Raw genomic sequence first — 17,964 nt, forward strand, 5'->3', positions numbered from 1 at the left:
GATTCGTTCACCCCGGCGCAAGATCCCCGGTTCGTAATTTCTGATTGGCTCACTGTGATCCACACCCACCGCACGGCCCCGCCCCCGAGTTTAGGAGCTGGGGCGGGCTCTGGAACGCTCAGACGCCGCGCAGGGCGGGGATTGGCCGGCTCCCTTCCTGTGGGGTTCGCAACCGCGGTTCCCGGGACACCTGTTCCCTGTACCCCGTGCGGTGCTCAGCTCCCAACTCGAGCTCTGCGGCTCGGAGAGAAAGGTCGTGAGTCCGCAGCCTCCGACGGGACCGGTTCTGAGCCTTCGCAGAGCAAGATGAGCGCGGACGCAGCGGCCGGGGAGCCTCTGCCCCGGCTCTGCTGCCTCGAGAAGGGTCCGAACGGCTACGGCTTCCACCTGCACGGGGAGAAAGGCAAGGTGGGCCAGTTTATTCGGCTAGTGGAGCCTGGCTCGCCGGCCGAGAAGTCGGGGTTGCTGGCCGGGGACCGATTGGTGGAGGTGAACGGTGAGAATGTGGAGAAGGAGACGCATCAGCAGGTGGTGAGCCGCATCCGCGCGGCGCTGAACGCCGTGCGCCTGCTGGTGGTCGACCCTGAGACCGACGAGCAACTCAAGAAGCTGGGCGTCCCGATCCGGGAAGAGCTGCTGCGCGCCCAGGAGAAGTCCGAGCACACCGAGCCGCCAGCGGCCGCCGACACTAAGAAGGCTGGGGACCAGAATGAGGCCGAAAAGAGCCACTTGGAGCGGGTAAGTGCGGGTTGGGCTGGGTGTGGGACTAGGATTCCGGAGAGACTCGGGCGCCCGGGACGTCCAAGCACTTTCTGAAACTCGAGCAGCGAGGAGGAAACGGCTTCCGCCCTCTGACCCGGAGCCTTCGCAGTTTCTACAGCAAGCTTCGGAGTGCGACCCGCAACCCCATTGCCCTGTCCGTGCTGGCTGGGGAGCGGAGCGCCTTTGCCGCCTGCATCTCCTGTCTCCTCGGACTTTGGGGAAGCGGCGCAAAGAAACCCAGTCCCCTTCTCTGCTTCCATTCCTTGGATTCCGCCCCACAACCCAGACTCATTCCTGGGTTATCCTTGCCTGCAGCTAAACTAAGATCTCCCTCCCCCCTCCCCCCGTTCTCCCTTCCTCCATATTTCTACTCTCTTCAGTCCCTGTGGATGGTAGCTCAAAGTGGCTTAAAGGCTGAGTAACAAAGGGTCCCTGGGAGGCCCTACCCGCACCTCCTGGGTCCTCCAGTTTGTGCATCATTAACTCACACCGGTTGGACTTCATCCTTCTCAAGACTAAAGTGACTTCTAAGAAAGAGAGGAAGTCCCAACGTCCCGGAGCGAGGGGTGGGGGTGGGGTGCCTGGAGGAGGCGCAGAAGCGTCTTGGGGGTGGTGGCTCTGCCACCCCGGAGGATTTATGGTCCTCTGGAATGTGAGGAGTAAGCGCTCGCTAGCTGGTATCTCGGAGCCTGGTGGGAGGACCTTAGAAGAGGAGAAAAAGGAGAAAGAGGCTGGGGGAGGGAGCTGGACTAAGACCAGGCGGCGTCCTGCAGTGCCGACCCTCCGCAGGTGGTCTCGCCTTGGTGTCATCACTGCTCACTCCTGTGATAGCAAGCCTGCTGGCTGGCTTTTGCCAGTGTTTGGTATTTCCCCCCAAACAACCCCAGTTTGGGTCAGCTGCTGGAGGGGCAGTTGGCAAAACAGGAGCTGTTGGTGCTGAGCCTCCCGGTCCCTAGAGGGAAAGAAGGGAGGGAGGCCAGGTTCAGGGCGCAGACTATGGGAGCAGGGTCTCTTCAGTATTCACTGGCTCTCTACCTGATCGATACCGCCGCCACACGTAGATCGCGGTATCCATGGAGCCAGAAAGATCCTCCCTCAACAGGGAAAGGGCACTGTTCAGCCGTAAGGTTGAAGGCGGAGCCTGAGAGTACCAACTGGTTTGGTGGAAGTGAGGTCACCAGAAGCCCTGTTCTGCCAGAGTTTGGAGCTGGGAATGCCAGGGCCACCAAGTTCCCACTTCCTGCCAGTGCCAAATTGGCATCGGTAGGCAGTAGTAGAGGCCCTGGCAGCAAGTCGGAACAGGTGACCTCTGCTCTCAGGCACGAACCCAATTTGAACTTTGTGCCCAGTCCATTGATTCACCAGTCCCTCCCCTTCCACCCCCCCCCCGCCGCCGCCCCCTATTCTTTCCTTTGGACTTTAGCACCAGAACAGATAGTCAGCAGCCTCCCCTCACTCCACACACACACACACACCAAGTTGCAGTCTCTTTGGCTGTACTGCTGGGTGTTGGAGGGCTGTGGTGAGGCTTCTGTGGGAGGATCTGTATCAGACTGGTTTGTATCTAAAAAGGCAGTGGGCTGAGGCTTCCTGCTTGAAGATCTGTCTTCCTGAGAGAACACAGAATCACGGGCCCCTAGGTAGTAGTGGGACGCCTTGGGACACCTACGTTTATGTAGATTCCTCTGGCCAAGGGACTCTAGAACCGTCATGGGGCATGTTAGTCGTTTTCGGAATTTGATTTTCCCCATCTCTTCAGGAGCAGTGGCATCTCCGCCTGCTCCGTAGCTATGGAAACAGTGGTGACCACTTGTGCCCCACTAGTTCGTTGTTGCCCAGGCCATGAAAAGCCCAGTCCCTTCAGCTTTGTTCTGCTAAGTGTCTCTCTCTGGTATTGAGTTCCCATGTCCTGATACGTACGGGGAGCTTGCCGGCAACATGGTCCCACACCTCATCCAATGTTGCAAAAGGTGCCAATAAACACCAAATCATCCCTTTCCTCTAGATATAAAGCACCCAACTGAGATTTGACCTTTTGGGCCTGGATTTGTTTGCGGAGTAAGAACTGCTCTGTTAATCTCTTAAGGGGTGAGCAGGAGGAAGACATCCATAGAGACTGACTGGTCTCTGTGGGCAGGGAGGAAGCAGGGCTGGAAAAGGTGCCCACCAACACCAGGCCATCCCTGGTAGCTGCCTCAGCAGGTCCTACCCAGGAGGTAGATAGAGGTTTCTTCTCTGAGACAGGGTTTTATTACGGCCCTCTGGCTGCTCTGTAGACCAGGTTGACCTCAACTCACAGAAGTTCTCTTGCCTCTGCATCCCAAATACTGGGGTCCCAGGCATGCTCTGCCATTCTGAGCCTCCACCTTGTTCCTAAAACCAATGTCCCTCACCTTAGCGAGGTCTTAACCTGGGACTTTTACATTTGTAGGGATGGTTGGTTTGTTTTGAGACAAACCAAACTCACTATGCCACCTTAGGCTGGCTTGAAACTATGTAGACCAGGCTGGCCTTGAACTCACAGAAGAGCCTCCTGCCTCTACCTCCTGAGTGCTGGAATTAAAGGTGCACCAGGCTGGAATTTACAAATCTGGCTAAGCTGGATGGGCAGTAAGCCCTAGAGATTCTCCTGCCTCTACCTCCCTGCATAAAACCTCCACTGTTGGGTTTTGGGGATTTGGGGGGGGTGTTTGTTTGTTTTTCTTTGTTTTTGTTTGTTTTGGGGGGGTGGTCAGTCTGGGGATTGAACTCAGATCTTTATGCTAGCCCAGCAAGAGCTTTATCTCCCCAGCCCTTCACCTGCCTTCCTATTGTCTTTCCCTGTTCACTGCCAGACATGGGGCAAGGCCTAAATTCTTGAGCTTTGGCCCAAAGCGGGGCCTGGGCAGACCTCCTGAGCCAGCTCAGCTGTACTAGCTGGACTGCCTGGAGCCCGGTTTCTTCATATCCCTAAGCCTCCGTTTCCTATTGTGTAAGTTGGGGATGATGGCGGTGACCTCATAAGGCTATTAGGATTACATAAGGATGTGTGCAAGTCACTCAATACCTGGCACTAAGTAAGTGCTCAGTAAATGTTGATTGTTGGCATTTGAAGTAATAAATAGTTCTCAGTGATGATTTCTCCCTACCTAGGCAGGTTCAGCTGTGGCCAAGCCCAACCCTCCGAAGTGCTCAAAGATCACTGTTGTTTAATGTTTATGTGATGAGTTGGGTGTGGTGGCTTCCTGAGCCTATAAACCCAGCACAGGGGAGGCAAAGGCAGGAGGATTGCCTTGGAGGCAAACCTGGGCTATGGGATGGGATTCTGCACCAGTGTTTAATAACAAAACGACAGAAGTTCTATGTGGTACCATGGTCCTCCACAAACTTGCCACCCGCCCTCTTACTCCCAGCCGCACACAAAGATCCGAATCTCCTCGGGCAAGTTCTGTGTCCCTGTGGCTCTGTACACACTGCTCATAGCTTCCACCTCAACTACATGCGAAGCCCCGGGCACAGCCTTGGGTTATCCAATCGCTCTTACCCACACTGCTCTGCGGCTACTGTAGGGAGGTGTTCAGTAAATGTTATTTGAATTAATGAGCGAAATGCATAGTAGCTATAAGCGACCTTTATCCCAGTTCATCCCGGACCAGGACACCTGGGCTTGTTTATGCAACCAGTCCACCCAGAGATGGAATTCCAGATAGACTCAACCTACTCCTTCTTGCTGACTAGCACCTTCCCTTTTGACAGGGAGACCAAAAGTCTAGGCTTTGGGGTCAGGAAGAGTAGCTCGGAGAGCCTCCACTCTACCACTTCCTGCCTCTGAAATGCAGCAAGTTCCTCAGCCCCTGCAAACCTTAGCTTCCGAGAGCGTGCAGCGAGGTAGGGGACCAGTCCCCAGCCTGCGGGGCTGTTAGGGAGATCGATAAGGTGATAGGCCACGAGTGTGAAAGCACCCAGGTTCATCCGGGTTCCTCCCAGCTTTGACCCTGGTCTAGAGGCAAAGATGGGGCAGCTACCCTCAGGAAGTGCGATGAGGTGGGTGGGCACGGTGAGCTGACAGGCGGCTGACAGGCAGCTGACAGGCTCACTTTGGCTAAGATGGAGCCTTAGAAGGGCAAGCTTTGGAAGGAAGCTGCTGGGTGTTTGGATTTGAAACAGACACCAGGTCAAGGCCCAGTGTGGTAGCGCACACTTTTAATCCTGGCACACCCGGGAAGCGGAGGCAGTGAATCTCTTAAGTTCGGGGCCAGCCAGTGCTACACAGTGAGACCTCGCCTCACAAAAAAGAAGTGGATAGGGTCAGGCCATGTTTGGATCAATCTATCTATGGGTTAAATGACAGAGTCCCTGCTTCTTAGTCATTAGCCTCAGGCCAGTTTGTCTGGAATGATTGTTTTAGGGACAGAAAGGAACTTCTCAGGAAACCTCAGGCTGACGGGGAAGGAACTCCTCACCCTTGGAGCCTCTGAGAAAGTGGGGGAATGCTGAGACCTTAGAAGGCCAAGGAGCAGTGTCCAAATCTGTTGGAGCTATGGCCTCTTCTCTGAGGAAAATGCACCACAGGTACTGACCTTAGGGTCCTAGCCTGCCCTTCTAAGGCAGGGCAGACGTGTTTGGAAAGGAAATTTATTTAATGCATGTGAGCCCCATCACCACAAGTGGGTCTCTTGTGGGGTGGAAATAGCTATTAAGATGGTTCTCGGCTAGCAAGCAAGGTAGGTGTCTTGGTTCCCCAGCCACGACGGCATTGTGTGTGTGCCTCTCTTCGGTCACACAGTTGGGTCATCTTCAGATAAATCTGGACCGCATCAGGACCATCACCATGGCAAACAAAACTCAGGCTTCTTTGTGCATGGTGATAATTTGTCCAGCTTACATAGGCTACAGGTTCACACCCCAGCAACACAGACATACACAATTAGCGATTCAGGCTGCTTGACCCAGCTTCCTGCAGGAGTTAGGGGTAAGAAGTTCTTGTTGGATGGAGCCAGAGCTTTTGTCCTGCAGAAAAGCTTCCTAGTAGCTCAGTCCAGAAGAGAGGGTAGTTCCTATCTCTTAACGGGTAGGGTGCTACCTCTCCTAACCCTAGCATAGAGACTCCAGGATGCTGGCCTTGAAAGTTTCCTGAGACTTTCCTTCCAGGTAGAACCGTTCATTCTTCTTCATATCTCGGCCATGATAATGTCTCAGTCCCTGTATCCTAAACAAGAAGACACTGTAGGTTCCCTGAGGTCAGATGACTTCAAAAGGCAGCATGGTTACATGTGGAGACCATTGGCCAGATTCAAATCTCAGATCACAGACAAAAGCGGCCTCACTGTGTACATGTCAGGTCACGGGCCTTAGGCCCATAGCAGCTTCACAGAGTAGAGCATGGTTGGATCTGTCTGGTAACAGACTTTTCAGCCACTGGCCACATGAGGTGTCCAAGTGGAAGTACTCTGCACACGGGAACTGGTTCAGGTTGATACCCTTTATCAATCATTCTTGATACTAGAAGTGTTCAGAATTTTGGATGCTTGCCACAACACAAACCTGAGACATAGGGGTAAGACCCATGTCTGTGCACAGAATTCGCCACCTGTGTCTCATACGTGCTTTCTACACACAACCCGTTGGTAATCACATTCTGTTTAGGAACCAAAGCTTCCTCATAATGGAATTTTCCATTTGTGATATCATGCCAAATTTTTCAGATTTGGGGACTAGGAACGTAGTTCTGTCGATAGAGTGCCTGCCTAGCAGGCTCGATGCCCTGAGTTCTAGCCACGGTTACCACATATAACTGGAATCGGGCATGGTGGTGCACACCTGTAATCCCTGGTCTTCTGGGAAGTAGAGGTCATTCTTTAATCTGTAACGAATTTGAGGCCAGGCCAACCTGGGTTACAGGAGACCCTGCCTGGAAGAACAAGAGTCAGATTTTTGGATCAAGGTGTACTTTAGATTTTCATTAGGAAACCCCCCCCCCCCGCAAAAATAAATAGAGGTAAACTAGCCAGGTGGTGGCGGCAAACATCCTTAACCCCAGCACTCAGGAGGCAGCAGCAGATGTCTTGAGTTCGAGGTCAACCTGGTCTACAAAGCAAGTTCCAGGACAGCCAGGGATGGGAAGAGAAAGGAACTTTGGGGGTGGGGGAAATGGATTTATTTGGTTTTGCTTTGTTTCTTCGAGACAGGGTTTCTCTGGTGTATAGCCCTGGCTGTCTCCTGGAACTTTCTTTGTAGACCAGGATGGCCTTGAACTCAGAGATCCACCTGACTCTCCTTTTCCAAGCCCTGGGATTAAAGGTGTGCACCCCCACATTATTTCAGATTTTTAAACAAATCCATACATTGAGATGGTAATATTTTGATTACATTGTTATTATCTTTTGGGGGGAGGGTATGGTGGTAGAACTCACTGTGTAGACCAGGCTAGCCTTCTGCTCACTGAGGTCTGCCTGCAATTGCAACCATGCCTGGTTTTGTTTTGTTTTGTTTTTAATTCCCCACATCTGGTATATGTGTACTCTAGCCCTTCTCCAGCTCTGAGTTCAAATCCTGCCCTCTCCTCTTGTCAACCGTGTGTAGTTGAGCGATTCACTCTTTTTTTTTTTTTTCTTTTTTTTTCCCCCCCGGAGCTGGGGACCGAACCCAGGGCCTTGCGCTTGCTAGGCAAGCGCTCTACCACTGAGCTAATCCCCAACCCGGAGCGATTCACTCTTTAAAACCTGGCTTTCTCCTCTGTGAAATGCAGGTGTGTCTCCCTTACAGAATTACAGTTGGGGTTCATATGAGAAAAAATATATATGGCTCCCAGCATAGTGCCTAGTACGTGCTAAACATTCAGTAATTGGTAGCTGCCATTTGTTTCTTCCGTAGAGAGCCCCAGCTTCACAATGAGCTCCTTGAATGTCCTTTCTTAGTCTCTTGGGACAACCCATAAAATCCGGCAACTTCTGGGAGAAGGCTTGGGGGTTGGTAGTGATGGACTGCCTGCCTGCCTGCCGGGCCAGCAGGAAGGCACCTGGCAGCTAGTCTTGGATGGAGTCCAGCTAGGCAGCAACCCAGGTACCAGTCTGCTCTGTCTCAGGCCTCCCCAGCCTGGGAGAGAACTGAGTGGAACTCTACTTCACCTTAAGTCTCTCTGGCCAGCACCGAGGAGACACAGAGGGACTTCAGTCAGAATGAGGACCTGGCTCTGGGCTCTGTCTTAGGAGTATCAGTGTCTCTGAAGCAGCACCCACCTCAGCTCTCCTCGTTTCTCCTTCTGCTTGGCTCCTACAAGGACCAGCCAGCACTCACATGCATGCGTGTGTGTGCGCACGCACACACACACACACACACACACACACACACACACACACACATTCATATGCACACACACCAGATGTGTTCTGATCCCAAGAAACCGCAAGATCAAGGACCTTCTTTGCAAACATTATTTTGCAAACATTACTTGGCCTATAGAGATGAAAAAGAGGAAGATGATGCCATCTGAAGAAAGCAGATGACACTTAGCCTAGAGTGGCAGAAGTGTCCCAAGCCCCTGGTCTTATCCAGCCTGCAGGAAGCATTACCTGAAGCATTACCGGGCAAACCTAGGCAAAATCAAGCCTGAATTCATGGGGTGGGAGGGAGACAAAACACTTGTCTCCCACAACTAAGCAGAAAAGTCCCTGGCCCCTTCCCCCTCCCCTTTCTCCCTCCCTCATCTCTATCTGTGTGGACCAACAGGGCACCAGTCGTCTTTTCATAAAGAAGAATCCTGACTGGCCGGGGGAAGACCAGCCTTAGAAAGTGTCCCCTGGCTGCCCGGTGGTCTTCCGACTCAGTGCCCATTCCCTACTGGGGCTTGGTGCTGGCTGGCCTTTGGGAAGTGGTAGAAACTGTCTGGGTTGTTTCTCCTGAGCCGTCACCATGGCATGAGCCAGGGAGGGGGCTGAGCCCAAAGGGGCTTTGGACCCCTTGTAGTACAGCCTAGCCCTCCGCTCCCCAGAGACAGCACAAGGATTAGGGTATCGACTTTCCCCAGCTTTCCAGGTGGCTGCAATGGTGACTATTGAATTCCCGTGCCCCCATCCTCTCCCTGGCCCGCAGACTGGGGGTGGAGATGGTGTGGCTGCTGTGCTCGGGGTGGGCTTAAGACCCTGGGTCAGAGGGTCAAGGGGCAGCCTGAGAACTGAAGAAAGGAGAAGGGCTTCTTGAGGAGGCTTTGAAAGCAACGCTCCTGGTCCTCTGGAAAACTGAGAGAGTTTCAGTCAGTCCAGCCTTGACCATTCCAGCCCATTGATACCACCCTTGGCCACTGTTGCCTGGGGTCTCCAGTCTCTCCTCAACCAGTCCTGATTTTTACTTCCAGCTTGGAAGTTCACATGAAGGTTTATGCAGCCTCTGACCCCATGGTCCCATGAAGGTGTCCTCCCACCCCCATGTCCCCCGCTGTGGACCCCTCGAGTTGGCACAAGTTACAGGGCACGCACAGTAAGCCCAGGACAGGGTGGAGTTTCCCCCTTCATCCCTTTTCCCAGGGGCAGAACCCAAGCTCTGATACTTTGCCCTTCCCCCATTTCTATTTGGCTCTAGGCCTGAGAACTAGGGGCCTGCCCCCAGGGGACTCCTCAGAGCTGGGCTGGGCGAGGACTCAGCAGCTACCGTGAGTGAGTGACAGCTCCTGAGGACAGGAAGGGGACAGGCTAGTTTCTCTGAAAGTTTAAAACACTCCCCCTCCCCTGCTTGTGATGGAATAGACCTAGAGCAGTGGTTCTCAACCTTCCTAACGCTTAGACCCTTTTTAACACAGCTCCGTATTTCATGGTGACCCCCAACCATAACACATTTCTCTTGATACTTCGTAACTGTAACGTTGCTACTGTTGTAAATATGATCCGCGGATATGCAGGATATATCATGTGACCCCTGGGACAGGGTTGTTCAACCCCCAAAGAGGTCCCCACCCCACAGGTTAAGAACTGCTCTAGAGACATCTGGAAGGGTCCTGTTAGTACTGAAGGTGTGTGAGTGCTGCACCGAGTGAGGCTTTCTGGGTAACACCACCCACCCTACCCTGCTACCCACAGCCCCAGAATCAACCAGAGCCACCACAGGGAATGAGTAGAAAATGACTTATCCCCTTAGGCGGGATCTTCCCAGCCTTCCTGGTCCTCCTGTTGCCAAAAGGATGCAAAGTAGACCTTTGAATTCTAATGGTAGGCGTCACTAGAAAAAAATGGATACTGAGGTGACGCTTTGTACTAAGGTGCACTGGGAAAAACCCAGAGCACACACTTGAAACCAGAAGGTGGTCATAACCAGGGAACCTAGCCCAGCCCTGCCACCTCCCCTGAACCCTCAGCCTGGTTCTAGCCACGGTGCCAGCCCGGGCATGCTCACAGCCTCGTCACCCAGGCCAGACTTTATCCATCCACTCAGGCTGAGGTTTTGACTGAAAGAGGTGTGGAGGCTACTGGGAGGAAGCCTGTGGTTGCGTGAGCTCCCAGACACCTGGTCAGTGTGAGGAGAGCCTCCGCTGTCTGCCTGTGACTGGCTTCGCTCCAAACGGGCTGCCTGGTTCTGGACCCAGTGCTTAAGAACAGATGATGATGTGGTGGTGGGAGTTAAGGCAGGCGGATCTCCAGTGAGGCTGAGTGGGTTTTTCCCTTCTCAAACACAGTCTCAAACACAGCGAAGCAGCTTCCAACCAGGCTGCTGTGGGAAGTCTGGGGTAAGAGAACCCTGGGGAGGGTGGGGAGGAACCTGAGGCAAACTGAGATTCCACAAACCGAGGGCCACGGGAGGTGTGTGGCTGAGGCAGAAAGTTGAGCCTGTTGTGGTGGCAACAACTGGTCAGACCTGTTCCGGCTCACCTAGGCAGCCTGGGGGAGGGCCCGAGGGTGATGGCAGCTTTGTACAGGGGATTAGCTGGAAGGAAGCGAATCCTCACTCGGAACTCCTGAGGTGCTGGCGGTTGGGAGGTGGGGCTGCTGGAAGGGAGGGGCTAGGTCCCAGCAGGGTGAGGAGGGGCCTTCCGTGGCTACCTTCTCTTTGCTGCCCATTTGGTTGTCTTTGCTGTTTGAGGTGAGAGTTAATTTTTTAAGTAGCCACTGGGGAAAAAAATCCCAAGTATCAACTTCTCTGTCTTCTGTACCCTACCAAACACCCCGAAACAAATATACAGTGCCTGCCCAAGTGTTCTTTTTTCCACCTTTAAAATTTATTGTGTGTGTGTGTGTCTGTCTGTCTGTCTGTCTGTCAGAGTGCCATGGTTAGAGGTTAACCTGTGGGAGTCACTTCTCTCCTTCTGCTTGGTAGCAAACGCCTTAACTGGATGAGCAGGCCCCCACCCATCAAGAGTGAAGGGTTGGCATCGGAATGCTGACACATGGAGCGCGGAGGGGCTGGGGGAGGGCTCCCTTCACTCTTTCCTGCTCTCCCTTGCCTTTTGTAGCCCCAGCTAAGGATTTGGGTTTCAGAGCAACCTGGCACACTACCCTCCTCCACCCAGCATCTCAGAGTTCCTGGACTGTTCCTTAGGAGCAGGAACAGTGGTAAAGTGTTGGTATGCAGAGGGACTTAGTAAGAACAATGGTGACATCCAGGTCCAAGAGCTCCAGAGGGTTGCTTTATACAGTGCCATTATGTCATTGTGCCCCAAAGGCAACCAACGGGGTAGGCAGGGTAAAGGCAATAAGCATCTTCTATAAAGGAAAACCCTGAGGCCCAGAAATGGAAATGATTCGCCCCAAGTCACAAGGTAGTCAGGGACCTTAGGGTAGGTGACCACCCAGGGTTAGCCAGCCAGCCATTGTCCAGCAGGCTGCCCAGGCTTGGAGTTAGGGTCAGAGTAGTGCTTTGCTTCCAACTCCTGCAGCCTTGTGCCCATATTCTGTCCCATCTGTCAATCAGTGTGAGCATCAAGAATCCATCTGTCAGCCAGCGTACTGTGCGAGCGTCATCAAGGTAGTGGCTTCAGAGCCGAGCCTGCCTGAAGAGAATGGAAAACGGTGAAAGTTTTTCCCAGCTGAGTGCACAAAGGACAGCCGTTTGCATCCTTTGGGAGGCTGGTGAGATGGCTCAGTGGGTCAAGGCACGAGCTACCAAATCTCACAACCTGACCTCCCCTCACCCCCCATGGTGAAAGAGCACCAACGCTCACAAGTTGTCCTCCGACCCCCATATGTCGTGGACGCTGGTGTATGCATACTCTCTTTCCCGCACTGAGTAATTTTAGATGAAAAGTAACAGGTCCTGCTTTCCAGGCCACGTAGATGACATTGGCCCTGCCCTGCTCCTCAGGGCCTCCTCCCCATATGAGTCCCTGGGGATTAATGAGCAGCGCCCCACCTGTCCCACCTCTCCCAACCCCCATTCCTGTTGCTCCCTATGTCCTGGGCTCGATATGTCCTGGGTGACCTGAGGATGGTCCCTTCCACCCCGGGATCCTTCACCCTGACACCTACCAGGTTTCAGTCTTTCTGTCTCACATTTGGCTGGGCCGCCTGGCTCACCCAGGTCAAGAAGGGAGCCCACTGGAGAAGAAAGGCTTTACTGTACACAAGCTGTCCAGCTCTCAGTAAACAGCTATCCTTGCCTTCACAACAGAGAACAGATACATGGGCCAGGTGCCCACTCCTGAGCCTCAGGTATCCGGCCAGGCTAAGAGGGCCAGATGAGCCCTAGGTGGGGCAGGATTCTACCCAAGGAGGAGCAAAACATGTAATAGAATGACAAAGAGGGGAGCTAGCCGCCGCAGGGACAGTGGCTTGTTTAGAGCCACTCAGTCTGCTTCAGCGCTGTGTCCATTCACATCTTCTGAACCCTGGGCCAGATTCTCTCGTATTGCTCTAGAGTCTCCAATCACCATTGGATCGTTCATGAGCCTTCTAGGTGGGGAGGTAGCATTGGGCTGGGTGGGCAGAGAACACAGGGTCGGGACAGTAAGGAATGACACGGATGCTTCTTGTCCCTCGCAGTGTGAGCTCCGACCCCGGCTCTGCACCATGAAGAAAGGCCCCAATGGTTATGGCTTCAACCTGCACAGTGACAAATCCAAGCCAGGCCAGTTCATCCGAGCAGTGGACCCGGACTCACCAGCAGAGGCGTCTGGCCTCCGGGCCCAGGACCGGATTGTGGAGGTGAAACCCTTTACCGTGATCTCCAGGCTTTTCCCTCCTAAGCTTTGGTGCTCTGGGGCAGACTTCCACCATGTGTGGTTTGGTTAACCCATGGGAAATGGCCAGCGCAGAGATGCTGGATGGCAGGCTGCTCTGAGGGTAGACAGGAGGAAAGGGGGTAAGGGAAGGCTGGAGGTATAGCTAGCAACTTGGTGGGCACACAGACTGGCTGGCTGGCTGGCTTCTTTTCCCATCTCCGGTTCCGGTTTACCACGTATACGCTTGATTTACCTGCTAAAATCTAGACAGATACCACTGGCTGCCCTCACGGCCTTCTTGATGCCTGGCATGAGGAGGGGTTAACCCCACCCACCCCCACCCTCCTGAGCTTAGCTGTGAGACACCCTGTCCTTCGACTGCACTCAGGAGAAGAAATGTGAACTAAAGGCTTGGGCTGCTCCCAGAATCACAGTCTGAGAACCTTAGAGCCACAGATCAGCCTTTCCAAGACTTCTCACTTTACACGTGAGAAAACCAAGGCCCTGAGCGGGAGGTCGGTCAGAAGAGAGCCCAGCCCAGGCTCCCAGGCCTCTCCTCGATCACAGCTGTGTTTGTGTAGTCTCCTCTGGGTATTTTCTTTGGCTCTTCCCATATGTCCTGCTTCCCAGCTGACCGGCAAGAGAACCACTGGGAGGCACGTGAGGGAAGGCAGTGTTCTTAGGTGGGACCCCCTCCACCTACCCTCCCCAGCAACCCATCTCTGCCCTGCCTCTCAGGTCAATGGCGTCTGCATGGAGGGCAAACAGCACGGGGACGTCGTGTCTGCCATCAAGGCTGGAGGTGATGAAGCCAAGCTGCTGGTGGTAGACAAGGAAACAGATGAGTTCTTTAAGAAGTGCAGAGTGACCCCGTCCCAGGAGCACCTGGATGGTGAGTTCACAGTTGGGTGCCCCGAGCCAGGGGTGTGGCCAGTGCCTAAGGCCTGGTCAGACATGGGGGATAGTTTCTTCGATTGTTCTTTCTCCTTCCCAGACAGCCAGTGGCCCAGAGTGTCTGAAGGTGGCAGGTGACAGCAGTTAAATGGCATGAAGGAGAGGGTTAGGGTTTCAGTCTGTACTGAAAGGCATGGATGGCCTGAGTCCTTCTCTAGTCCAGTGAGTTCTGAAGCTATCCCTCTGAGAAGAAAGAGTTAACTCTCTGGGGCAGCCTCTTGCCTTTGCTGGGTAGATCAGAGTCCAGTGACAGGGGCCCAGTGCTCCCCTCCCCCCTTTCTGTCAAGTTACCTTGGAAACTCAGGCTTGCTGGCTCTGAAGAGCTGTGGGTCCCCTTCAGTCCTGGGCCCCTGCCCTCCCCCATCCTCATCTTGCCAGGCCTGGCACCTCCTCCTGTCGAAGCCAAGCCAAAGTGAGTAGAACTGACCTCTACACCAGGCAGGAGGGACTGAGCACCCCTCACTCCTTAGTCCTGATTTTTCCCTGGGAAGACAGCTTTGGAGGGAGATCTCTGCTGTGCTGAAAGTGAAACCTTTCTGGACTTTGCAGTGGGTGGGGCCTCCCTGAGGATCAGAATTGTAGCAGTAGGCCAGGGTCCACATAACTCAGTTCCCCAAGGGGAGGGGTAGAGTGGCCAGTCCTGTCAAGGGGAAAGATTCACAGGCATTGTAACCTAAGTATACAGAAGCACCCCACCCATCCTTCCTAGTCTCTGAACGTGGCACAAGTGCTTGTCATCACAGGCTGTGTGGGAGGTGACCCCAGGCCTGGCTCTCTCCACCACTGACCTCTCCTGACTCACCCAGGACACTGTCCTTGAACCTTCTTGTCCCCTCATTTCCAGGTGGCAGATAGTTGGCATTGCTTTCCCTCCAAGGCAGCAGGTGCCACCTATATAATCTGAGGTGTGGCCCCAAATCTGCTGTCACAGCAGCAACCCATGGGATATATGAATACTTAGGCCCAGCCCTGCCCCGGGGTGTATGTGGGAGAACAGAGGACAATGTTACAGGAGTCCGTTCTCCCCATCTTTCCATCTGGGTCGTGGGGAATCCAGCTCAGGTCATCCGGCTTGGTGGCAAGTATCTATCCACCGATTCACCTCTCTGGCCACAAGGGAACTTGGTTTGGATTGGTTACCCTAGAACTCCATCCCACCTTAACTCTCTAACAAGCTCAGCAACTTGACATTCTGGGTCAGATGTCAAGCTGGGATGAGAACGGTAGCTCAGTGGTCAGTCGCCTGACTGGTGTACGGAGGGCTGTGTGTTTGGTTCCCAGCGCTGCACGTCTTACCCCATTATGGGGGGTTCCGTCTTGTCCGTCAGATTGCCAGTCAGCATCAAGTAGCCCTCCTCAAGTATGACCCTTCCCAATCCTCCAAAAAAAAAAAAAAATCCCCCATTTGCCAACTGGGATATTTTAAAAGTAAATGTTTAGTTGAAAGTAAGGTATTACACTGTAATGGCAGGGGGAGGGGGAGGTCTTGTTTTCTGAAATTGTCAAACAGCCTCTCTGTACACTGGGTCATCAAAATGTCACATGTACACTCCCTGGGTTGCAGCCAAAAAAGTTGTAGCGACTGGCCTCTAGTATGCAGTCTGGTGAGCTGCCCTAGCCTCCTCTGTTCTCCTCCTGCCGTTTCTGAACTGACCTTTGCTCTCTCCCTCATCTAGGCCCCTTGCCTGAACCCTTCAGCAATGGAGAGATACAGAAGGTAAGGGGTCTCCTGAGCACTTCTCTTTAGGGACAGGCAAGTAGTGACATGGATGAGAGTCTGGCTCAGGCTCACTCATCAGGGCCCAGTTCCAAGTTCCTCCTGAGTTCTGAGCCATAGGACTGCCAGAGGATCCCAGCCCCTGTCAGGGGGCAAAAGCTGTCACTTGGGAAAGGCTAGCCTGGGGCCCCTCTGCAGCCCCCGCCTCCAACTCCCACCATACAGAAGAGGCCATTCTTCCCCCTAAGAACAGAACCTCAGTGTCTGGCGGCTGGTCCTGCCGCTTCCAACCCCTCCTCCTCAGGCAGAAGGGAAGGGGGTGAGGCTGGGAGCCAGCCGAGGCCGAGGAAGGACCCAGGAAGAGGCTGAGTGCCAGGCTCACACCCCAGCCAAAACCTCTACTCAGGCATGGGCTGTCTCAGAATCAGACCATAGAGCCAGGAGTTGGCAGGATCTGCTTGAAGGCTTCCTCATACGGGACCTAGCGGAGGCAAGAATCAAGCCATGATCCCAGCCTTCTGCCACCCCATCCATGGTTCTAGAATACTCTATCCATCTTATCCCTTAAAGACCCTGGTTGGCTACTTTGGAGTTAAGGCATGGAGAGGGCCACAGAGGGTTAAGGGATCAGTGTGTTCTTCATGCCAAATAGAGAGGGAGGGACCAGGTAGCCCTGTGCTCCAGGAAACCCCTCCTGGGTCACTGGTCCAAGTGAGTCAGTGCTCCAGAGTGTTGGGGAGGATGATCGGTCAGCAGTTCCCCACCCCTGCCTAGGTGATGGATGGAGCCAGGCTGCCCCAATCCTTTTAGGAATGCAGTAATGTAAATCTGGAATTTGGATGGATGGCCAAGGCCTGAGCGAGGACCCTTCTCTCCTCAAGAGTTTCCTTTCCCGTTCCTTGCCAACCCATACTTTTTCCTCTCTGTACCAGGAGAACAGCCGTGAAGCCCTGGTAGAGCCAGCTTCAGAAAGCCCCAGGCCAGCCCTGGCAAGATCTGCCTCCAGCGATACCAGTGAGGAGGTAGGCTGGCCCCGTGGGGGTTGGTTACGGGAAGCCATTTCCGGGCTACTCTGGTTCCTGGCACACTAGCCTGCCCTTGAGGTCACATGCTGAGGTACAGTTTGCTCTTGTGACCTGACTACCCGGGTCATTGCTCCAAGGGATCTAATCCACTTCTGACGCCAAGGACCAGGGATCCCTCAGGGGTGGGCATAATGACTCCTTCCTTCTCTTTGCAGCTAAATGCCCAAGATAGTCCCAAGAGACACGATTCCACAGAGCCCTCATCTACCTCCTCCTCCTCTGACCCCATCTTGGACTTCAACATCTCCCTGGCTGTGGCTAAAGAGAGGGCCCACCAGAAGCGCAGTAGCAAGCGGGCCCCGCAGATGGACTGGAGCAAGAAAAATGAACTCTTCAGCAACCTCTGAGCATTCCGCCTCCGCTGTTTTGTGCTGGAGGGTGGGGCTGCCCACCCGACCTAGCTCCCCTTTTCTTCTCCCAGGTGCCCACCAATCAACATTCAAATCAGCATCAGCACCCACCCCACTTCCCGACAAATCTGATTTTCCTACAATTCTGTCCTTCCCTCATCCTAGGGAAGGAGAATGTCCTGACTCCCTGCTCTTCCCCTAAGGGCTTCTTCCTACCAAAGTGTCCCTTCACCAGTCCGCCAAGGACACCACTGGGACCCTCACTAAGCAAGGACCTTTGGACCAGACAAGAAGTCTCCCCTCGGCAATGTGTGATAACCAAGTCCAAGGTTTACCAGGGGCTGTCTATGGCAGCCACTGCTCATAATGGACAGGGTGCCCAAGGTCCTCGGAGCTACCGCTTGGTATCTTTGGTTCATTTTTTTTTTTTTTTAAAGAGTGTAGTATTGAAATTTTAGAGGAGTTCCTGTTTTCAATGATTCTTGTGATTTCCCTGGTTGTTGTACCCAGGGCGTGACAATGGCCTCATCCTTTAAAATGTTGTTTCTGCTCTCACCCTGAGAGACCTGGGCGGCATGGGGAAAGCCTGGCTGCCTCTGTCCTGAGCCAGGTGCCACCACTGTAAGGAAATGCCTTCAGAAATTCACTGGTTCCTTCAAAGTGCTTGAGCCTCTGCGTCTTCCTTTGTAGCTTTGCCTCAGCCTCGTACGTGCCTGTCAGGTAGGGTATGGGTAATGGGTTCCCAGGGGGCCGGCCTTTGGTTAAGATGCAGGATACATACACTCCTAGAGGACCATCTAGGGAGCTGGCAGCCACGAGCTTGAGTGACTTTGTAGCTACTCTGGGGTCCACCAGGCCCTTAGCCCCAAGTCAGTGTGTCCTGGGACACAGGACCATAGGGATGCTTATAAGGACTCTGGGAAGAGGAAAGGGAGAGGGTCCTGGGGCCTCTGAGCACTACAAGTAGAATCTTCC

The 17,964-nt window shown here is 53.7% G+C and overlaps 1 protein-coding gene across 1 annotated transcript; it reads left to right on the top strand.

The window, feature by feature from the left end:
* The first annotated feature begins 237 nt into the window (after positions 1-237).
* Positions 238-17,338, top strand: Nherf1 (NHERF family PDZ scaffold protein 1). Its single transcript, NM_021594.1, is given in 6 exon segments — positions 238-738; positions 12,705-12,866; positions 13,622-13,775; positions 15,514-15,554; positions 16,487-16,576; positions 16,795-17,338. Coding segments are annotated over 6 exon segments (1,071 nt in total). The 5' UTR covers positions 238-306; the 3' UTR covers positions 16,987-17,338.
* The last annotated feature ends 626 nt before the right edge of the window (positions 17,339-17,964 follow it).

The sequence above is a fragment of the Rattus norvegicus genome, chromosome 10 (genome assembly GCF_036323735.1).
Source record: "Rattus norvegicus strain BN/NHsdMcwi chromosome 10, GRCr8, whole genome shotgun sequence".
Lineage (NCBI taxonomy): Eukaryota > Metazoa > Chordata > Mammalia > Rodentia > Muridae > Rattus > Rattus norvegicus.